General features: G+C 52.0%; 6 protein-coding genes across 6 annotated transcripts; 2 read left to right on the forward strand and 4 right to left on the reverse strand.

Moving 5' to 3' along the window:
- Positions 1-2,453: 2,453 nt before the first annotated feature.
- On the reverse strand, positions 2,454-2,717 carry SMAC4_13852 (uncharacterized protein; the record flags this gene model as incomplete). Its single annotated transcript, XM_066091656.1, has 1 exon — positions 2,454-2,717. The coding sequence occupies one exon, from the start codon at positions 2,715-2,717 to the stop codon at positions 2,454-2,456; it is 264 nt and encodes an 87-aa protein (XP_065947274.1).
- Positions 2,718-7,476: 4,759 nt separating this feature from the next.
- SMAC4_02515 (uncharacterized protein) lies at positions 7,477-10,697 on the reverse strand (the record flags this gene model as incomplete). The annotated part of the gene is made up of 2 exons (XM_066089792.1): positions 7,477-9,135; positions 9,234-10,697. The coding sequence occupies 2 exons, from the start codon at positions 10,695-10,697 to the stop codon at positions 7,816-7,818; spliced, it is 2,784 nt and encodes a 927-aa protein (XP_065947275.1). The 3' UTR covers positions 7,477-7,815.
- Positions 10,698-11,945: 1,248 nt separating this feature from the next.
- SMAC4_02516 (uncharacterized protein) lies at positions 11,946-15,322 on the reverse strand (the record flags this gene model as incomplete). Its single annotated transcript, XM_003350799.2, has 1 exon — positions 11,946-15,322. The coding sequence occupies one exon, from the start codon at positions 15,320-15,322 to the stop codon at positions 12,617-12,619; it is 2,706 nt and encodes a 901-aa protein (XP_003350847.1). The 3' UTR covers positions 11,946-12,616.
- Positions 15,323-15,869: 547 nt separating this feature from the next.
- On the reverse strand, positions 15,870-16,920 carry SMAC4_02517 (uncharacterized protein). Its single transcript, XM_003350800.2, has 2 exons — positions 16,464-16,920; positions 15,870-16,402 (listed from the first exon to the last, which is right to left on the reverse strand). The coding sequence occupies exons 1-2, from the start codon at positions 16,720-16,722 to the stop codon at positions 16,269-16,271; spliced, it is 393 nt and encodes a 130-aa protein (XP_003350848.1). The 5' UTR covers positions 16,723-16,920; the 3' UTR covers positions 15,870-16,268.
- Positions 16,921-17,104: 184 nt separating this feature from the next.
- On the forward strand, positions 17,105-20,255 carry SMAC4_02518 (uncharacterized protein). The gene is made up of 3 exons (XM_003350801.2): positions 17,105-17,468; positions 17,540-17,975; positions 18,037-20,255. Exons 1-3 carry the CDS (start codon positions 17,405-17,407, stop codon positions 19,862-19,864), a joined length of 2,328 nt encoding a protein of 775 aa, XP_003350849.1. The 5' UTR covers positions 17,105-17,404; the 3' UTR covers positions 19,865-20,255.
- Positions 20,256-20,317: 62 nt separating this feature from the next.
- Positions 20,318-22,761, forward strand: SMAC4_02519 (uncharacterized protein). Its single transcript, XM_003350802.2, has 6 exons — positions 20,318-20,528; positions 20,645-20,711; positions 20,805-21,013; positions 21,083-21,673; positions 21,748-22,385; positions 22,463-22,761. Exons 1-6 carry the CDS (start codon positions 20,504-20,506, stop codon positions 22,553-22,555), a joined length of 1,623 nt encoding a protein of 540 aa, XP_003350850.1. The 5' UTR covers positions 20,318-20,503; the 3' UTR covers positions 22,556-22,761.
- Positions 22,762-22,856: the final 95 nt, after the last annotated feature.

Consider the following 22,856-nt stretch of genomic DNA (forward strand, 5'->3'; position numbering starts at 1 on the left):
GAAAGACAGACTGGTCTAAAGTTTTGGTATGTTGGTTCGCCTGACCTCGAGAGCGTTCAGATGGCTCCGCTTATAAACCTGCTTCAGGAGTTGGAGAATGGTATCACACGGGAGAAGTGGTATAAAAATGATAAGTGAAAACAGGAAACCAGACATCAGTGGAAGAAGCGATTCCATACTAGGAACGTTAGGACTTGGACCCTTGGAATCAAGGGTGCCATGTGCTCTCTCAAGATAAGGTTACACAGATACAGGACTATAGTTCGCCCTGGGTTCCTTGTCTTTCTTTGTTAGCATCACTGACCGTGTAACTTGATTTCTTATAGAGTGCCCGCGTTACGGTGTTAGCAGTATTTCTTCCCAGAACTGTTGGAAACACCCTCAAGGCAAATCTCCTTTTGCTTGCTTGAAAGCACACAAAACACGTAGGAGCAAGCAAACCACCCCAGCTTCCCAGCAGAGTGGCTCAGATGGCTCAAGTCCAAGGGAATGGGCATGTCAATGGACACTGGGACGGACGTTGGTTACTAGTGTCGACTTTAACAAGCTTGCTCGGAAGTGAATGTCCTTGGTTGGTAACCACTTGGCAAAGAAGTGATCACACTGATGGGTCATGTTTGATGACCGATGGGAGCAAAATGACTGCCTGGAATGCGATGGCTGATGGCTAATGGCTGAGCGGGTGGGTAGTCTCGAGGTAGTCCAGCACCCGCAACCTTGGGCTTGGGTTTTGTCTTTCCCACGCGGAGCGGAGGAGCAAACTTGGACGGGGTGGCTATTCGGTTTGAACCTAATTGTGATTTCTGGTAACCATTTGAACCTAATCTCACCTAGAGCGTGTAGGAGGAGCTAGAGGGCACATGGTTAGCCAGGGTTGGTCATCATCTACCGCCAGTAACGAGTAAAATGAGAAAAGCATCAAGGCCATCCACGCCTGAACATGTTCGGGTCCACTCAGCAGACCCTTTCACGAGAATGAAAGTCGTCCGGTGTTCTCAGATAGGAAAAGATTGATAACGAGATTCGGACGCGGAGGAGGTTTCCCATGGGAGCTAGCTCGCTAGCTATCAATACGCAAAGGTCATGATGCTATCTCGCCATGGTGCTTGGCCTGCTGGGGAAGTCGGTTCGTCGGCAGCGCTATACATCTATTATCGGAGAACCGTCAACGGCCTGGAATTGCGGTTGTCTCTGAATCATGCCCAAAGGCATGAGACAAAGTAAGGGCGACTTGTGTTGAGTGTCGCGATGTGGATGGTTCGCATGGATGGTATGGGCAAGGAGAAAAAGGAAAGAAGAGGAATGAGAAATGACCGAAAGCGAGCAGGTCCCTCCAATTCAACCAATCAGCAAGCATGAGGTGGGGTTTCACACGCTGAGCGGGAAGGCCCGTGGCAGCGTGGTTGCCTTCCACGGTGCTTTTTTAGGGGGCACTTTCCGACGCTCTCATGGCTCTTTCCCTTCGAGCACCTCATCTGAGACCCACCTCCTCAGGCTCCTCTCAACGGTCGAGCATATCGACATGAAGCATTGCAAGGGAGAGGAAGGCGTCGGAAACATGTTGGAACCGAATGCGAAATCTTGCTCTTTTTCTTTTTCGTCCTCCCATCTTCCTGCAATGCTTCCATTTTCGTCCATTCCCAGCCCTCATCTTCCGAAACATGCGACGTCCACAACAGCTGCGGACTTACCCAACTTGTTCGGTCGAGCTTGGTTGAGCCTATGAGACCAAAAAACAAGACTGTTAGGCAGAGCAAGTCCGCGGTGATAGTATGATGCTCGCTTGACGCTGTCACTCCTGCGGAGGCACTCTGACGAGTACGTAGGAGCAAGTTGGGGCCGTACGAGAACGAGCTTTCCTTCTGGACGTCCCAGTCTCGAAGCATTCCCTCGCAAGCCACGTCTCAGCTATTTTCTGTCGCCTCCCTTCCTCGTCACAACGCCTCACTTGCTTTTTCCACCTGCTTTTCCCTGCTCGGCGTTGCCACTTGGCCGCTGAGATTTTGATCTTGTACACAGTATCACTGTCAACTGTTGGAGAGTTTTGCAAGTCCACTCCTACCGTAGTAGCGTGTGATGGTATGTGGTCATGGGAAACTTTTTCTTTTGTGCATTAACAGTTTCGATATAGGATGGGACAGAGGTTTGTTAATCGAGGACGATCCCGTCGTATCCAATTTCACAAACATGGCAGTCCCATCTCTGGTAGGTAGCGGTTATCTCGGAAGTCCCATCACCCTCTAGGTATCACCTCTCCCTGCTCACTCTATCTTAGGTTCTATACCTGGTGACCCCTATCAAGCCATCATTCCTCGGTAGCCATCACCAAACCCGTCGTCGTCGTTACTGCCATGGCTGTCTATCACCAGCTAGCAAGGGTATGTGGTCGTCGATGGAGCTAGCGTTATGAGCACGTGCGGCAGGGTTGCATCGAAGGGTGGTGGTGATATCCTCTAGGTGAACACCTGCGCAGCAAATACCAAACTTCCTTCTAGGCCATTTTCTCTCTTCACGAGGCTAACTTCAACAATGATTAGCTTATCCCAAGTTCTGCCCGTGAGGAGGAGCTGCAGTTTGCCGCCGATCTCAAGGAGAGACAGTAGAACTACTGAGCGGATAATGACGCCCTCGTTTTTCTCTACACGGTAATGTACACATCCCCCGTGTGTGTCAACACTTTTCAACCTTTCCACGCGGACGCCAAGGCAGACTGCCATCACCTCACGGTTTCATTTCTGTGAGACATACAGATGATTATCATGCAGCATAGCCGGGCCCGTAGATGCCGCTTCTCTCCCGAGCCTGTCGCTTTGTTCCGTCGCATACGGGACCGCAGTGATCATCAGCACCTCCGTGGACACCCACCGGGTTCACGTTTGAAAGTCACAAGTGTTTATACGGAATCGTACGTGGGTGTGTGCGCGGAAAGACATGTCTCCAATGGATGGGGAGATGGCGTGCATGTTCTACCCTACTTGACTCCTCTTTCTCTCCTCTGTCCCTCACCAGCCGGATCAACCTTTGAGCCACCAAGGAGCTGCGATCACCCGTGGGCGCATTTTTGCCGGCTGTTTAGTGACAGCAGTAGCCGTTCTCGAACATAGCCCCGAAACTGTGCACAAGTCTGTGGTGTGCAATGAAGGTGGGTGACATTCATTGCTCGACTATCGGACCCCAGCTCTGGAGGCTCCCTCACAGATACACACCCTTTCAGGCGGACGATACTATCAAAACAGGAAAGGGAACCAAGCTAGCCCTTAGCCTGGCTGCTGTCATTGACTGCTCATCGTTCATTGGCATATTGGCACCGAGTGCGAGAAGGACATCTCACTCAACCGTTTCAGACATGGGGTAGTGCTCTCAAGCTCACCCACTACGAATTGCCACTGATACTGGGCGTACACAAAGCTATGCCCAGCAGCAGTCGGAGATTTTTCTCCACGTTGGTAGTTGAGCCTTGCTCTACCATGCCGTGGAACAATTGTGAACCAGTCTGAATGTTTACAACTCAAGATATGGAATCCAGATCACCTTTGTGTATCAACTAACCTAGTTGGATGCTGCTCGCTGCTACTGCTACTGCTACTGCTACTGCTACTGCTACTGCTACTGCAATGGAATCTTTGAGTTGATAATTTTGATACCGCGTTAAACGCCTGGTGGTGACTTGATTCACAGCGGCAAGAACCAAGTTTTTTGAACCTATCCCATAATCACACCACAACACCATCCTCAACGGCAGATGTACACAGTGATGAGATACTGACTGCTACCGCCACAAAAGCTGTCGGTTCTCTTCTTGCTTTTTCTGATGGGCGTTATGCGCAGTGCGAGTCACTAGTGTCATCCCCCTTCTATGAGATTATGAAATAAGAAGTCCCTCATTGCAGGGACCTGGACCCTTATACTAACCCCAAGACCGTCGCACCTGCAGTATCTCCATGCCATTTCCTGTTTTGTGTGCCATGTTTTTCAACTCTCAGAGTCTTTCGGTTTTCAGGTTAGAGCAGCTGATCCCGCGAGGCTCAGCTTACATAGTGAGGTATGTCTGGTCACGATGTTCAAGGGCTGGAAATGTCATGTGAGAGAGCATGTACATAGTATGCCGGTGGATGTTCTCCCAGAGAAGACCTGCTTGTATTTTCTAGCTTGCATACACAAGGCTGGCTAAGTCTCCTCACTCATATCGGGTGGTCATGACAATGGCCCATCGCCCCAAAGTGACACCGTCATGGAATAAGTCGTAAGAACGAGCTGGGCCGAGTCAAAGAACACATTAAACAGACGTCAAGGTAAAGAATCTCGCTTATCTGGCCGAGCATATTTGCCTATGTCGGTCAATTTCGAGGTCATCATAGGTGAGCCACGATCCCGATCTACCAACGGTACTTCATGTTGCATCCAATCACTTACGAACCGCTAGGTATATTTGTGTCTCTGTTAACCGTACACTCAAAGTCGTATCAAGCAGCCCTCAAATAAAAGCTCCATTATTCATTTCGTTAGCTTGACCTTGATAAAGGCCTCCAAAATGTTATATGCAAACAGGTACGTTTTACCTCGATGAAACAACATACACAAGCCACCTTGGTAGCACGACTGATATCAAGGCTTGAATGATTTGGGGTTACTAAAACCAGAAATTCCGAATTCTCACGTAGTACATGAAAACCTTACGATACGTCGTCCCTGTCGGCAGATCTCGTCTCTCATTTTAATCCAAAATTGAGTGGACGACACGAGGTGCATAAACTTCACGGTCCCAGAATGATGGATCTCAATCTATGTATGAGTAGGTCTGGTAGGCAGGGACAAGGGCGGCTACATTCATTGCATCGTCAAGGTGCTCGTCGCCGGCGGTCAAGTGACCCATCTACTATGTTAAAGGCACGAGCCTATAAAAGGGGGAAAGACCGGATTCGAGAACCACAACCTTACCTTGACGGCTTCCTACATCTTTTTGCCTTCTCCTGCGAGCACAACAAGAAAAAGAAATACCTACCGGACAGGGTTCGGATCAGGGGCCAAGCAGATGCGGCTCCTTTCGCTTTGAGTGTCAAGCGCATGTTGGGTATATTGTTCAAGCGGCTATCCGCGTCTCTTACCGCCAGTTCGTTGCCGAGATGCCCTGCCATGTCTGTGGAGTTGAAGTTGCCTCGTTCATGTTTTCTTTCTCACCTAATTAGGAATCGTGGGACGATAGAGCTGAGATAGTTGCGGTCGTTATTCGTGTTGCCTGCATGGGGAGAATGGACATGGATGGAACTGTGAAGGCATGATCAGGAAGCGCCTACCTCGATAAAACTGCGAGATGGGCTGTATTGCATCGCTTCGTGTCGATTTGCAACGCTAGAAAATGAGGCGCTTGTTTACACTGCGGCTGCATTTGTCGAAGGAGGTTGGAAGCTACTCCATGGAAAAGAAGGAGTGTATGGAATAAATTCCTGATGTAGTGATCACTGACAGTGGAGCATTCACTTTCAGAAGAAAGAAGGAGCAGCAAGGGGGAGAACTGGCAACGTTCAGTAACAAAGAAGAAAAGCCCAAGAAAAACCAGAACACATTGGGACCGAAATCATTACACAATAAGCAATACCATCTGGCTCCTTCAAAGTTCACGACCATTGTGGCCGTTGAAATCTGAGATCATTATCAGAAGTTCCACACATAGAATACTGTTTGCTTCATTCCTTCCTTCCTTCCTTCCTTATTCAAAATCCTATCAAACAAAAGAGGAACAACGTCAACAGGCAATGACTTCCACTTGAGAAGAAGAAAGGTTACACGGGTACAATAATAATAACCTCGGAACCGAGGCAATTGTCCGGTCCGGAGTTCTTTCCCCTTTTGCCTTCCATCATTCGTTCCTTTCTCTCAGCTTTAAGCCCACTTGTGCAATTCAATGGGTCCATGTTAAAGGGAAGATGGAGAAAGAGGTAGAAATTAGGCAGGAGCGAGGCACGGTTGTTTCTTTTTTCCCCCTTCCTTCCTTCCTTTATAATGCCACCTCAGGGGAGGGCAATGCAGCACTGCAACTGTGAAACTTCAGCCACGCCTTAAACAGGCAGATGGAAAAGAACTGGAATAACAAAGCCCCGAGATTGAAACCTCAATCCCCCAAGACTTGCATCGATACAATGCATTTCTAACTGTACTAGGTTGGTACAGTCTGAGCCAGCGAGAACTCAACACCATTTATCCCATGGTTACACGACATCAACTGCCCCTCGTCATTTTCTCTCACTGTGTAGATACTTTCGAGTAGCCAACCTATGTATCAGTAACTATTTCTTAGCAATATCAGCGTTGGCATCCTTCACTAGGTAGCTATTGACCGTCATACGTGAGCTATCATGTCGCCTTGCGCGTCCAGGGAGGGGAGGGACGTTATGGACGTCATGAGGTTGAAATGGCTCCGAGGTCGGAAGCCGGTAACAGAAGCTGGGAAGTTGGGGGTTCGGGTTCATTTCTTTGGAGATGAAGCGATTGCTGATCTTTTCTTGAACCTGTCCGCTTGGTGCAGTGGCATCCATTCGATTCGCCGTTGAGTGTTCTGGTTCTCGGAAAAAAACCCTCAGGACGTACTAGGAAGGTTTCCCGCCGTCATGATCTGCAAACTTCACGATAATCGACGATGGTGTTGAGGCAAAATCATAGAGGAAAAAAGAAGTGAACGCGGCCAGACACTTCTCCCTCGACAGTGGCAAGGTAAACTTGGCGGGTGAGATTGCATCTCGAATCCAAGAACGTGTTTTCCGAGCATAAAAAGAAGGCCATTCCAAAGCACGGTGATGGAATTGTGTAACCTCTATATGCAGTCGATCACTTCGGGAACTCGATATCTCAAAACACCATGCAATGGAGATCTCTTGGACACTACTCTACTATCAGAGCCATGCGATTTTTTTCTCGATTCCAACGCCTTGGGGTGTTTAAAGAATTGTTATCAAGCTTTGTAAGTATTCTTACTGTGTCACAGGTTTAGATATCCTTATAGCCAACAACCACAACCACAACCACAAACATCAGAAAAGAAGAGCTCTTCGCTGACTGATCGAACCAGACGTCTAGAACTAGCTAGCTGCTAGCATTAGCCATCGCGGTACCTGATCAACCTAACAAAGCCTCGCTGTGGGTTACTTACTTACTTACTTACTTATCTAAGCATGTACAATCCAGAGTCAAGCGATAAATACAACAACATAACCACCGACTAATCCATTCAATTGCATGTGGGCTAAATCAAAGCATAATACACGCACATTAACAACAAACCATCTGCTCACACACCACATGTGTCTACACAAGCCGAAAATCGAAAACTTCACGAAGTTCGTTACCCTAAAAGTCACATGTGGAGGGATTCACCGTCGTTGACGGGATGATGCTAGCAGTTTGCTAGAAAGGAGGAACTAAATAACAATACTAGATAATCAGACAATCACATTTTGAAAACTTCACCATGGTAGAACAATTTTCGTGATTATGTAACGAGCTAAATGTGATACTCGTACAATGCTTCAAAAGTTAACTTGAACACCCTCTTCTCCCCTGGAGAAAATGCCTGCCCTCATCCTAATTACCCCCAAGAACAGCCTATCCGATACCCACCTAAACTCCTTGTTTCTCTTAAGCATTACTCATAAAGCAAGCACCTAACATAAACAAGCCCATGCGGCAGTATACATCGTAGTCTCATGCCTCTTTATCCCATTCGTCATGATTCTCATCATGGACCCCAGACAAAACATCACCTACGAGTGAAATGCTACTCGCAGTCTACACACGTAGTCAATTCGAACCCAAAGATCCCAATCAGAGCTTAGCCCTCGCCCCTTTACTGTCCCTCCCTAACTCTTCCCGACTTTTCCCCAACCCCTCGCTCAACTCTATCCGATCCCACCAGAACCGACAAGCCTTCAGCAAGATCCCATCAAGAACCTCCTCCTTGGCCGGCGTCCCAGGACTGCTACCTCCCGCCCGCTCATTATTCCCTTCTCCAAAGACAATCATCCTGCCCGTTCCCTCTGGCGCCTTCGTCTCGTCATCGTCATCGTCACCGTCGCTGCTGCTGCTGATCTGTTTCCACAATGAAGACAACGACCAGGACCTCCTTTCGGTTTCGGTCATCTTCTCGGCAGTCTTCTTCAAGTCGTGATCATCTCCACCGAACGGCGTCCTAAAAATTGGCCATTCCACCTTTTTCCCACCGTCCTTCCCATCCGTCTCAACCTCGATCCTCTTCTCTCCACTCGCAAACCTTCCCCAAGCAGCATTCATCCCATCCGCCACCTTCCTCAACCCTTTACCCCTTCCGGGGGGCCCAAGGGACCGCAAAAAGTCCATATCATGCGTTACCACGGGTGCCTCATCCGCGTGATTTGCCGCGTTCCGGTTTCCCCTGGCCGCAAACCTATAGACATGCACCGGCAGTCCAGCCTGGCTCATAAAGTGCGCCGTCTGCAGCACGGGACAGATGTAAGCGTAGTGGCTGTAGGCAGCGTCAAGACGAGCCCATTGGGCTCCTTGGCTGTTGGGCACGGAGCGATATGGGCTTTTGTGGGGTTGGGTGACGGGGTCCGGGTAGAGGACCTCAAGAGCGGAGAGGTCGTCGTCGCTGAGGGTGGGGATGAGGGTCTTGAAGAAGGAGCGGAAGTCGTTGTTTGTCTTGGCGTTGCGTGGGATGAACATGGCGCCTTCGTTGGTGTTGAAGCCCGTCAGGATCGGGATGCGGAGGTGTTTGCCTTGGCGCCATGAGGTGATGGGGAGGTCGGGTATTAGCACGGGAGTGGTTTCGCTGTTGCTTTTGTTGTTGCTGGTGGCTTGTTGATGGTCGTGAAGCCCATCGATGACGGGTTGGAAAGGCCAGGTGACGCTAGGTTCGTAGCGGTCCCAGACTTTCTTGGACGCTTTAACGATGGTCTCAAGTGGAAGCTTGCGGAGTTGATCAAAGACTTGATCCTCCGGCGCGCCGTCGACACCAGCAGCGGCGAGGAATTCACGAAACTGGACCAGGTGACGAGGATGGCTTGGGAGGAGGACGGCTCTAGCAGTAGTGGCGCCGGACTCGAGGATGGCTCTGTGAAAGGGTGCCGGTGCTTCCTTACGGGCGTAGTACATAATATGGTGCCCAATCTAGAAACCGGATATGGGTCAGCTCAGCCCTTCGCATGTATACCCCAATATCCAGATGTACGAAATCGAAACTCAAAGGGGCCGAGGAGAGAACCTACCGAATGTGCACCAGCACTAAGTCCCATAATGGTGACATTATCCGGGTCACCCCCAAAGGCCTTCACATTCTCCCTCACCCATTCCAACATCATAGTCTGATCCCTCAACCCCAGATTCAACAACCCTTCCTTCGCCGTCAAGGCCGACGGGAGGAATCCCAAGGCGCAAACACGGTAGTTGAAGTTAATGCCTATCATGGGCGCATCGGCCCAAGCAATGAAGCTCGCCATATTGCGCTCAACGCCCATACCCCCGTTGAAAGCACCCCCATGAATGTAGACAACCACGGGTAACAACGCCGGCCGCTTGCTGCTGTCCCCACTTTTCAGTCCATCGTCATCAACAAGACCTGCCGGCCTGTAGATATTGGCGTTCAAACAGTTCTCCCCAAATCCCTTTCCAACGGTTCCTCCTATAGGACAATTCTCGCCGAACCTGACAGCCTGGAACGTCTGATCAGAGTCCGGCAGTGCCTTGGGTGGCCGGAAGCGGTTTTCTCCTCCGGTGGTCTGCGCAAAGGGAATACCACGCCAGGCCTCAATGGCCTTTGGAAAGCGGTACTCGACAGGCAAGTTGACGCCAATGTACCGGCCTTGGCGCAAGGTGACTGCAGGTGGTGTGACTGTAGAACTGGGCTTCTTTATGTTTGCCATGGTGGTGGTTACGGTCAACAAGGTGGTAGAAAACTGGGATTGCGACGCGTCCTTGGCGTCTGCAATTTGAGAAGTCGGAGTTGGGCCTGAAGTGTAAGAATATGCGGACGAGTTGGAGAAGGAGGACGAAGGCGAAGGAGAAGATGCGGACGAAAGTAGATCTAGCTCGAGATCCGGGTCGACAGATGAAATTATTGCCTTTGTGCTACCACCACTACTGCTGTCTGCCTTGTTGCCGTTACCGTTGTCATTGTCGCCGTAGTTGCCGTGCTGGGTGGTACTACTCAGGGTGCCCTTTTCCACGTCGTCCGAGTTCGCAAACGAGGGGGCGCCGCGGCCGTTGGTATTATATCGGTAGTCGTATAGGCAGACGCACAGGAAGCCAATGATGAAAGCCCAGACTGAAAACAACACCATCTTTTTGGATAACCTCTTTATTAGTAGTCGGGGCCACCCGCGTCGCATATACTGGGGCTTCTCACTCTCAGAGAGGAGGGGAAGATGCGGAGGCGGCGGGCTTCCTAGTAGTAGTGACGTTGGATTCGAGCTTCCACTGCTGCTACTGCTGTTATCACTACTAGCTCGGCGGCGGGCTGTGGATGATGCTAGGAGCGGGGTGCTATCGGTACCGGGACTGCCCCATCCCAGGATCGACGTTGGCGGTTGGGGTTCCCCATTTTCCACCGAACCGTTGACACTGACAGCGGCGTCCGCAGTGGATGTTTCGTCTGGATCCAGGGCCTGGTCGCCGCGGGACGTGGTGCCGAGACGGACCCCGTCATGCACAGGTAATCGCGACGGGCTTGGCATCGCGACTCTTTTCGCGAACAGAAAAGCTTCTCTTGACGTTTGATGGTCGTTCTCTTGGCCCGTCCTTTTACGAGGTCCAACGCGCACTATGCTTCTCGGCTATAGATTTCCCATATTGCTGATGCTACTCAGCCGCTTGTTGGTGCAATTACTGTGGTTTTGGTGATAGAGGTGGCGCGACTAAAGTGAATGATAACGGCACTCAATGATCGGTCTTGTGGCTGGAGGACCCTCAAAGACAATGTTTTCTAGTTGTTGGAACAGGCGGTCAAATGTTAAAAAAAAGAGTTGCAGTTAGAACGGATGATCGATGCGCATCGGGCGGTCGAATGTCGAATGCACGGGCTGCTCAAGACACCTCCTGTATAATCGAATGATGATGTATGTTGGACATAACCGAACAAGGAAAGAAGAAAGGAGGAAAAGAATAAAGGAGCGGCGGCGACAATTGACGGTGCCGCAATCGAGCGATAAGATTCAATCGAAAAGAGAGAAAGGACGGCCGGTGAAGACCAGAATCGAACGAGCAAGAGACGATGGTGGCAGTTGGTGAGATTTTGGTTAATTGAGACTCATTCAGCTGAGCGACTGTCTGCATGCCCACATCGGCCCACAGTCACTGCTTCAGTCTGCTCTTCGGTACCTGCTGTGTTCCCTGCATTCTTAAGTTGATACAAAACCTCTCGCGTGGAGGAAAGAGCAGAAAAGAAACAACAGGAGAAGGCGAATGTAAATTGCCAGCGCATGCTGCTGCTCGTTCAGGCCGTACCTGACGAGCTGACCAACAATAAAAAACCACTGCCAGTAACAAACAATGCAAGCCTCAAACGTCAATCTCTACTCCTGCCATCCCCTCAACATTCATAAAGTACATAATGCGGAACGAATGCAACGGACGGATGCTACGCTTCGGCCCGTTGTATTCTTGACATGACAGCAGCGAGTTGGAAACGGGCGTTAAGTGACGACGGTAAACATTCACCAGACAGAGGTCGTTTTGCTCTGGCTCGGTAGGGCATCGTTCGCCTCAACTGAAGTAACCTCGACTCGCCTCCTCTGTCCCTTTTCGCGGTCGGCGCGTATCACAAACTTATGAATGTAACAAGGTCGAGTCTCGAATTTCGAATAGGAAGGTATGCGAGACAGATCAAAGTCGAAGCAATTTACTCAATACACCCGTTGTGTCGTCGTCGTCTTGGTTCCAACTTCACTTCAATACCCTTCCCACTAGGTTGTCATAAGCGCCCTGCCTAAATCTTTGATTGTTCTTCATCTCACTCTACTCTATCTAGCATCCAGCGTCGCCTCATATCATGACCACCTTGGCTAAGCTGAACTTCCTGTACAGTAAAACATACCCCCGCCAAAAACGCGCTCATAATACCAAGCGGCGGGCTGACCGGTAAGCCTGTGTGACAAACAGTTGCCGCCGCGTACAAGAAGAACCTAACGGCCTAAAACCGAAAGACCCGTTGCCTCTTCCGATAACCCAATCGTCCAATCGGTTGGTGAGAAGTCCGTTTAACCATGCTGTAAGTCATCGGAGGTATGCCCTGGGCGTCTCAGTATATAAAAATGGCTAAAAACAACCTGGCGCCCTCAAGAGACGGTGATGGCTGCCAGGACAGTGCCCCGAAAGCTTGTAAATGAAGCAAGTTGGAAGGATAAAGAAAGCCAGCGTGATAAGACCATAAAAATGAGTAGAAGAGAGAAGGAAACAAAAGTTCACGCAAACACTGCTGTACAACCTCCTCTTGAAAATGCAACGCAAACCATGAACTCCAGGCCAGAAAAAGAGAAAAGCATGAAAGACCGGAATTGGTAACAAAGCCTGAGCCACAACTCTGCGTCAACCCGAAGATTTCAGGTCGTCGTCCACTCGCCTTAAAATGCCTAATCCATCGTGCAACCCTACCTTTTCAGGATGTGAAACGAAGCCTCATGGCCTGAGAGATCCCGACCATGCTGTCCCTTTTCTTTTTTCCATCAAGAGTAGCGGCTTTGTGTGCGTGCTTGTCTGCCCACTCGCGGCTCTGCATCCTAGACCTGTCAGCCGCCTCCTTTCGGGCTCTCTTCGCCACCTCCTCCCTTTCGTGCCGCTCTCTCTCACGCCCCGCCGTATGGTCATTGTCGCTTTTAACCACCTCCTTTCCCCGTTGCCTCTGCTTCTGTGCCTCCTCCGCGCTCACTGTGCTATGCCTGCTAACCGTGCTACTCCCCGTGACGCCGCTGCGGTTGCTACCTGCCGACGCCCTCGAGGTGCCACGACCGGCATTGGCTGCCGACAGCGAGTCGATCATGCTCAAGCGGCCGCGCGCCGGAAGAGTTGCCGCATTATACGACTGTCGCTTGGTCGACGCCGCCGATTTACCTAACGTGGAATTCCGCTTGTTCGCCGAAGAAGCTGTCGGTGACGCAAAGGAAGCTGTAGCGGGCGCCTTTGATACTGGAGAACGGGGCTCTGCGTAACCGCTGGCATTGTTGTCCTCAAACGCACGACCAACATTAGGTCTCCCTTGCCGCACCCGACTAACAACCGTCTCGCGAGGGTTCGCAGCTCTTGAGACGCTGCCGCGGACCGAGCGAGACTTGGGCTCACAACCCTTACGGTCCTCTTCCTGAGCTCGTTGTTTGGCCTCCAACTCCTCTTTCCTGCGACGTGACGTTGTCTCACCAGGTATCTCAGAAGCGGCTCTCGTGGACGTTCGGGTTGATCTGACACGAACTTTGGGAGGAGCAGTCCAGGAATCATCTATAGAGGGAGCATGCTCGGAATTGTTTTGCTGTGAAAGACGGGATGCACGCTGTTCCTTCAGGCGGCGGCCCACAGCTTCTCCGGGCAGCTCGAACAAGGAAACAGTGGACGCTTTGTTAGACTTGGCCAGAGGCCTGGGTGGCAGAAGGCTCGCTGGCTGGCTTGCTGTTCCCTTCTTTTTAGCAGCCGCTTTATCCTCCGCGAAGCTCATCGAGCTTGACTTCCGCAAAGTCGAAGAGCGATCAACATCCTTTAGGCGGACCGTGGCAGCTCCAGTTCTCTTGGAGCTTGTGCGCTGAGGCGGGGCTGCCCTGGGTGTTCTATGGAGGCTCGCAATTGAGGGTCTTCTTGCGTCCACCGGAGACAAGATTCGGTGAATCTGCGCGAAGTCGTTGACGGCTTCCGATTCATCCTCGAGCTTGTCAAGAGCTTCAACCGAGTCCTCGATCCTGGATGCCGGACTCGGGATGGGTGAAAATAGTCTGGTTGATTCCATGCCGTCTTCAATGGCATCCGAGAGGTGCTGACGATATCTGTCATGTTGTTCGGTCTCCCACCTCATGTGAGACCCTTGATGGCAGCCGTCCATCATCTCCAAGGAATGATGGTGGAATCGGTGACAGGAATCAGTCTCCCACATCCGGGCCTCGTCTTGGACATGGCGGTCGTCTGCTGAATGTGAATCTGATTCTCGAGCTTCATCTCTCTCTTCCTCGAATTGGTATTCGCCGATGAGAAGAGAATCTGACTCGAAGCTCGCCTGAGGCTCATGTCGATGGCCCCTGTCCATCTGTCTGTGATCATCGCGCAATTCATCGTCCGTATGGTAGACACTGGTGTCTTCAGCCACGCTAGAATCGGTATCCATCTGGACGATGGTGTTCTCGAATTCGCCTGCCCTGTCACCCATCATGCTCTCCGTCTCTTCATCGATTGTCTCGCGCGTAATGTCGGAGGTCCTAATCTGAAGATGGGATGCTTCGGGGTGGATCGCGATGCTTGTCGGAACAGCGTTGTCCACGATGACGTCGCTCTGCTCGACGTCGTCGAGCTTGGTAGCTACAACCGTGTAAATATCAGCAGATTGGTCTCCGTTATCGGTGCCTAACAAGACATTCGGCGTAGACTTTGAACGACGTGGGACGAGGTTGCAGCCGAAGTAGAGCAGCTTTTTCGGCTTCTCAAATCCTTGGTAGCCACAGCGCTCAGGGTGTTCATGTGAACAGTTAGGGTGAGCACACTCTCTGGATCCCGTATAGCCACAACTCTCGGGATTTTCGTGACAGCAGATTGGATGAGCGCATTCTTCGGGCGAGGTCTTTGCAGGAAATGACAAAACCCACTCGAAGTGACCTGCGTAGTGTTTGGCCAACTGCTCCGCGTTGCTAGGGAGACTTCGACTTTCAAGGGCGAGAGGATTGTTTTCCAAGAATTCTGAGAGACCCATCACGCTCAAGTCAGTTTGTGTACATTGCATGGAAGTTGCATGAGTGTCAAAAGCCGAGAGAGGATGATACATGCCTTTTGAGACGAATGCTGAAAGGGTTTCAGTATTGGCTTCTTGGCCCAGCTTTTCGCGCACTTGACCAGCAGTCTCGGTTCCAGATCCAGTCTCGTCAGTTTGGTGTCTAGCAGGACCTCTGGCCCTGGTATTTGGCTTCTCAGGACTACCCAAGCAACTGTTTTGGAGATTGATTGTCCGAGTCTTGATCGGCTTTCTGCTATGATTGTCGTTGGAGTCAGGATTTCGACCCAGGACACGAGACTGACTGTTGCCGAGTCTGTGGGGGGAGCAGTTGGAGTGTATTCCATGGTCGTGGATATCGAAACCGATTCCGTGTCGATGTTGGTAGGTGCTGGCGGTCGCCATGACTGTAATTAATTCTTCGTTCTAATATCGGCTCTTCCCGAAATAGGCCAAGATTTAGAGGCCAGACAATTGTGATGCTGACCAGACTGAACAAGGATTACCGAGTAGTCTCGCACCAGGGAAAGGCCAAAATTATCTCTGTGCAGACGCGGGGTGTGCTTGTTATCCAGAAAAGTGAGATTGTGATGGGCTAGATCTGGGGAAGGCTGATCGAAAACTTGTTGGTTATTGATTGAACAATTATGCTGGTGTAGCAGTTGGGCTCGGGGGTCCTTGGACGATGAAGTGATTCGACTGAAGTGGTAGAGGAAATGTGATGGAAATGGTCCTAGAGGCAGTTGGCTTTTGTGCTTCATCCAGAACGTCATGCGTCTTCCATGGTACTGGCGGCGGGCGCTCTTCCTGTTTTCCTGGCCTGGCAGTTGAGCTCTTGCCCACAACTCCTTCCCATCCTCACCACAATGCTCGAGGACCATTTCCATGTTCTCGGCGCCTGCGCATGACTCCTAAATGCAAGTGCCCGTGGTCTCGTGGTGGTGGTTGTCCGATGCCCTAAAACGACGACTTCCTCCAACAACCCCATGGTTGACTTCAACCGACAATAGTGGTTTCTTTAGTAAGTAGTGATCAAGTAGAAACAGCCAACTCTTGCTGGTTGCTCAAACCGCTCTTCCACTTCGTACTTGGAACATAGCAACGGAGGCTGGCAGCACTGGTGGATAGAAGGCCAGTCCACATAGGTTCATACTCTAACATGAAGTGTTCTGACCTGGATTGCGTCTCCCTTTAGAAGAATTCGGTGCGGTGATAGGATACGACCCATAAAAATAACGACTTCTGACTAAACCAGGGCATCCTCAGCTAGAGGTAATCCCTGGACGAACTGGCTGAATGGTATTGTCTAGGTAGCCGGCCTAGGTGACCTGGAACCGACCCTTCCTTCGGGTTACTCTTCTTCTGCAACTCCCTCCGCATGCGCTTGAAGAGCAGGCGCATGCTCGGTTGGAATGCGAACAAGTGTCTGGGGAAGATCGTTCTCTGAGGGCTCTGGGACATTTGCACTTGGCTTGGACAGTTTGGCTGGGGCAATCATGTCAACAACGAGGGAGGATGAGATGGTGTTGGTGATGATGGTGCTTACCAGACGCCATGTTGATAGCTCTCAGCACATTATGCCAGTTGCTAAGAACAAGGGCAATAGCTTCAGTCCCATCGGAAAGGGTAGACAGCTTTTGTGCGAGCGCCTCCATCTGTGTGGCCATTGCCGCGCTCAGATCGCGAAGCTCCTTGAGATTCTCCAGTTCGGCCTTCTTCTCGTTGACTCTGGCAACCAGGGCTGGAGACTGGCCCGTGGTGCTTGCGCCCATGGACGAAAAGCCTCTGGCAGGAAAAGCAGACATTGCGGCTGCAGTCACGGAGTGGGTGATTTGAGAAGTAAAAGAAGATTGGAAAGCCGCAAAGTCTACATGGATCCGAGGAAATTAGTAGTCAAGAACGGGCAGCTGGTTGAATCCAGGTGGAACCTAAGTTCTCGACGAGGTGGAAGACGGGAGGAAAGAGCGTCCTGTTGTTGTGATTGCTTCTTGCTGCTGTTACTGTAAGTATCTGGGTACCTAGCGGCCGGCACTGCTCAGGCAACCTGGACACCGCAGCCCAGACGGTCGCCCTGAAGACAGTGACGTGCCTGCTGAGAGGTCGGAGGTGAAGCTTCCAGTCCAGTGGGCCGCCGTCCCCGCTTCAGAACTCCGTTGCTGGTCAACCCTGGACCTTGGTCAACTGCAAGAGAACTGTGACGCTAAACCGCCTTGGGAACCCAAGTAAACAAAAATGTTCGCGAAATGACACCTGGGAATTCGTCTACCTCCGCTCCCACCCAATCCGCCCGCACTGTTGCACCCGCCCGCTCGCCATTCGACACACGCCCAGCCTCTTCCTTCCCAACATATCGATCGCATTCCAAACAACACCACCCCAACAGCTTCACCTAACCGACGATCAGTATTGTATGTCTATGACAGCGATCCGGTCGACCTAACAACCACCCTTTTCTTGCTGTCTTGTCCGCGAGGACGACAATGCGAAATGGCCCGCCTGAACGGACAAGCCATGTCGTCTGTCTCGTCGTCAACAGACAACCTCGAGCTTCGTATGTGTCGCGACTCTGTCTCCCAAACGCGACAGTGCGACAACACAGCTAACCCAATCGCGTCTTAACAGTGCGTAGGAAGTTCCTCAGGCAAAACAGAGATATTGCTCGGGTCAATTCCACACAGTCACTTCGTATCCGCGGGCTGGAAAATGAATGCGCTCGTTTGCTGTCAGAAAACCTCGAACTTCGTAGTCAGGTCTTGCGCCTCGAAAAGGAGCTCCAAGACAACGCTGCGCAAAGAGTGGCCGATCATGCGCTCGAGATCAAGGCCAAGATGGAGACGCAGTTGGCGGAGCTCAGTTTACTGCTAGCAGGTTTAGGAGAGCCGCCCGCCAAGCGACGCCCCTCCGAAGAAAGGCGATATGCGCAACCTCGACCGAGCGTTCATCGGAGCCCTCCCCTAAGAAGAGCACGCCAGGAGGCTGACCAGGAACTACTTGCCGAGCAGGAAGGGAGGCTACCACCGATTTACGAGAACAAGACGTATGCACGAGCTACGATGAAGTAAGTCGCATGGCATTCCCGGTGCACTGCTACTCGAAGCACATGGCTGACGCCCAAACAGCAGTGAGGAAATCCTAGCGTTGTGCATGCAGGCAGATGACTGGAACGACTCGCCAGACATTGGACCGCCGCCAGTATCTAGGTTTGTTGAGGATGATATGGTCATATCTCGATCTCCATCGCCAAGCAAGAACGCCGAGACCGAAGAGATGCAAGCTGCCGAGCAAGTAGAAGAGAGCCCTAGGGGCCTCCAAGTGCCGCCGTCACTATCGCCGCCCAAACTTAACTTTGACAGGAGACCAAACATGATCCTTTTCAGCCCGCCCAAAGAATCGACAATTACGGAACCTACCAAAATGTCCAGTCCCATTCAGATGGAACCGCCAAAACAACTTTCCTCGGCTGCACCAAGTGAGACGATACGGGCAGGCCTCAAACGAAAGTTGAACGACGAGAACGAAAACGAACCCAACAAGGCAACCAAGCTGCAGCAAGGAAAGGACGTTGGCAGTACGACTGGGAAGAAGAAAGGACTCTCTGCCCGCGACCCGCAAAAGAGGAAAAGCATCAGAGAGACCGCAACGAAACCGAGAGCTCCACTGTCAGCAAAGAGCACGAATGAGCACATTACTTCTCCAAAGAAGGCGACGAAGGCCTACGAGGTAGACGACGATTTCAAGCCGGTGAAGGTGCACAAGGCACAAAAGGGCAAGGAGAGGGTTGACCTGCCGCTCCCGGAAGAGGAGTCAACAGCAGAAGAAGGGCAAGGAACTTCTACGTCAGCATTTACGAAAATCGAGAACGTCCTACCGGCTCGGAAACGTACTCCAGAGATTGCAGAGATTCCCGAAACCGAAATCCTGATGACAATTGGAACACCAGAGCGCGCCTCCGGAAGCACCGTTGTGACCCACGACACCCCGCCGCCAGCCCACATTTCATCTAATGGAGAGACGTCGCGGCCTAGCAGGCGTGCCAGAGCGGCCATCAGCTATACCGAGCCCAATTTGCGCGACAAGATGCGGCGACCGACCAAGGAGCTCTTTGATGCCGTTTCTGGGGAGGGCAAGTTCCTCCACAGACCAGCAGCGCAACAGCAGCAGCAACGCAAGGGGGACGAGTCGGCACCAACGTCAGTGAGCAAGGCCAAGGCCGAGTCGGAGCCAGTGGTGGATATGAGCGGTCTTGCTAGCAGTACGCTATTCGAAAAGGAAAACAAGGACGAGAAGGAGAAGGAGCCACAACCGGAGGAAGGGATATTATCTCCAAACGGCTTCCTCCCAAGCTCGGTCGACCTGGGAAGGAGAAGGCGCGCCTCATCCTTTTCAACTACGGCCGCTGCAATGATGATTCCTCCGATCCGAGAGCAACCCACGCCAAATCCCCCAGCTGCGGAGGAGATTGACGAAGACGCCGCTGTTGAGGCTCAAATTCAAAAGGAGTTGAGTAATAGTATCACGACACGACCTAGAGGTGGAAAGGGAAGGCAATCACTGAGCCGTCCCACACCTACAATTCCCACGGAAACGCGAGAGGACGCACAACTCCCGACGAATTCGGCTTCGGTGGATCTCTACGACTTTGCCAGTTGCGCATCTCCGGATACTGCGGCACCCCAAGAAGAAACAAATACCAGCGATGTTGCCGGTAACAAGAAGGCACCAAAGGGTTCAAGAAGGGCGTCCTCAGCTGCTTCGACTGAGACGACAGCAACAGCGTCCGCAAAGCCAAGATCTTCCCGGAAAAGGGCTTCAATGTTGGTGCCGAAGAAGAGCTCGTGGTCCGAGGAGCAACCGCTAGAGGAAGAGGAGGAGGAAGATGTTGGTAATGACAGCGGAGGGTCGTTGTCTAAAGGCAGGGCATCGAGGAGGAGAAGTATGATGCTTTGAATGGACCTTGGCAAAGCTGGGAGCCTGGGAGAGAAATGCTGTATAGAGAGAGACCTGCTTCAACGTCACAGCGTACGGCGTTCTGTTGTTCATATGGGTTGGAGTTGTATCACATGTGTCGAACTGGACAAGGGTTCCCCCATTACTGCACTAAGCAAGAAAACTTGCATGTTGGATAGCCCAAACATCGAGACTTGATAACCGTAGTGTACCTTATGTACTGCCCGTAGATAAAAGTATTCCCCTGAGCAAGTAATCAACAATGCGTTGCTGCGCGACCATTAGCGCTGACAGCTGGCAGCGGATGCCACGACACGTTCTTCCGTTCTGTTCGGTAGTCCTCTGCCCCACCTTTTGGGCGGTGGGGTGCCGTCCACTGGCGACGGTAGCAGGGAGCTTGGTCCAGGTCGATTCTATCAACTTTTCGAGGGGGTCCAGCATCCCACCTTGACGCTGAAGCTGCCTGCCCGATCATCGAACTGGAGAACAGCAAACAACAACGGCCATTCCTTCCCTCTCCAGATTTTTGCCAACCATCTGCTTCTCCCCGCGCATTCTGAAGCATCACCATCTGGACGGATTCTGTACAGCTTTCTTCTCTTCAGTCACCAGTAAAGCAACCTACATAAATCAAGCACCATGCAGGCACCGGTCCTGGTAATGAGTATGTTCCAGCGCCCGAAGCTACCTCTAGCTTACCCCTTTTGATATTGGGGATATCCTCACTTATCAGCCGGTGGTAACCATGCAGCATACTGACCTTATCTCGTTCCCTTACAGACACCAACAGTGGTGAGAGGCAGACTGGCCGCAAGGCTCAGATGTCCAACATCGCCGCCGCCAAAACGTACAGTTCCCAAGCATCCCCCTAATAGCGGATCACAGAGACCGCCTTTCACCCCGCCATGGACCCTGACTGACCGCCCCCCTCGTCTTGTAGTGTCGCTGATATCATCCGATCCTGCCTCGGCCCCAAGGCCATGCTCAAGATGCTCCTCGACCCCATGGGCGGTATCGTCCTCACCAACGACGGCCATGCTATTCTCCGCGAGATCGAGGTGTCGCACCCCGCAGCCAAGAGCATGATCGAGCTCAGCCGGACACAAGACGAAGAAGTTGGTGACGGCACCACAACAGTTATCATTCTCGGTAGGGGGAAATTCTGGCTACTATAACTGCGTGGCATGCTGTTTACTGACGTGTGGTGTTCACAAACAGCCGGCGAGATCCTCGCGCAATCCCTCCCCCAGCTCGAGCGCAACATCCACCCCGTCGTCATCATTTCGGCCTTCAAGCGCGCCCTCAAGGACGCCCTCGAGATCATCGAAGACATCTCCCTCCCGATCGACATCAATGATGACCAGGCCATGAACAAGCTCATCTCGTCCTCGATCGGCACCAAGTACGTTTCCAGGTGGTCGGAACTCATGTGCGGACTGGCGCTCAAGGCCGTGCGCACCGTGACGTGGGAGATGGGCAATGGCAAGAAGGAGGTCGACATCAAGAGGTACGCGCGCGTGGAGAAGGTACCCGGCGGCGAGATCGAGGACAGCAGAGTATTGGACGGCGTCATGCTCAACAAGGACATCACACACCCCAAGATGCGCCGCAGGATCGAGAACCCGCGCATCATCCTGCTCGACTGCCCGCTCGAGTACAAGAAGGGCGAGTCGCAGACCAACATTGAAATCACAAAGGAGGAGGACTGGAACCGCATCCTGCAGATTGAGGAGGAGCAGGTCAAGCAGATGTGCGAGGCTATCCTCGCCTTCAACCCCGACCTTGTCATCACAGAGAAGGGTGTCTCTGGTGAGTTCAACTTGTTGCAGCGGAAGCGCATACTTTGCCGGTGACAGCAAGCTAACAATGATTCTCTTCTACAGATCTCGCACAACACTACCTCATGAAGGCCAACGTCACCGCGCTCAGACGTGTGCGCAAGACCGACAACAACAGAATCGCCAGGGCGACGGGCGCCACCATTGTCAACCGAGTAGAGGATCTCCAGGAGTCCGACGTCGGCACTCACTGCGGCCTGTTCGAGATCGAGAAGATTGGCGACGAGTACTTCACCTTCCTCACAAAGTGCAAGGACCCCAAGGCCTGCACCGTCCTTCTCCGCGGCCCTTCCAAGGACGTCCTCAACGAGATCGAGCGCAACCTGCAAGATGCCATGGGCGTGGCGCGTAACGTCATGTTTCACCCCAGGCTATCGCCCGGTGGTGGTGCGACCGAAATGGCCGTTTCTGTCAGGTTAACACAGCTCGCGAAGAGCATCGAGGGTGTCCAACAATGGCCGTACAAGGCTGTCGCCGAGGCCCTCGAGGTCATCCCCCGCACACTCATCCAGAACGCCGGCAAGAGCCCCGTCCGCGTGCTCACCGATCTCCGCGCGAAGCATGCCGAGGGCAAGAACTCGTGGGGTATCAACGGCGATACCGGTGCGATTGTGGACATGAAGGACTACGGTGTCTGGGAGCCCGAGGCCATCAAGGTGCAGAGCATGAAGACTGCTATCGAGGTATGTTTGATTTTCCTTTTCCACATTCAGCATCGCTGCTTTTTAAACTGCTCACTAACCATATCTATCACAAACAGGCTGCCTGCCTCCTATTGAGAGTCGACGATATCTGCAGTGCCAGAAAGGCACAGCCAGGTGTCGGCGTCAGCTCCGGTGGCGGTGATGAGTAAATGTAATGACTAGATGGTGCGGATGGGTAGCCCAGGGGCCTACCGAGTTATAGTCAGTCCGGAAAAAAGGTGGTATGATATCCCGTTAATGATTCTTTTGTGGTCCAACGCATACCGTCATATTGCATGAGCACCCCTTTATATGTAAATGCTAGATAGACCTTGGCATGGTAGATAAAAGGGGTTCTGTTAAGGCCTCGTCGAGACGTATATCCTTGTTTCCTGATTGCAGGTCGTGCTGTTGTCTCTACGTTCCACAAGTCGCTGATTGTTGCTCTACTCGCTCGGGTAAAATCAATAC

Source organism: Sordaria macrospora, chromosome 5 (assembly GCF_033870435.1).
Source record: "Sordaria macrospora chromosome 5, complete sequence".
NCBI lineage: Eukaryota > Fungi > Ascomycota > Sordariomycetes > Sordariales > Sordariaceae > Sordaria > Sordaria macrospora.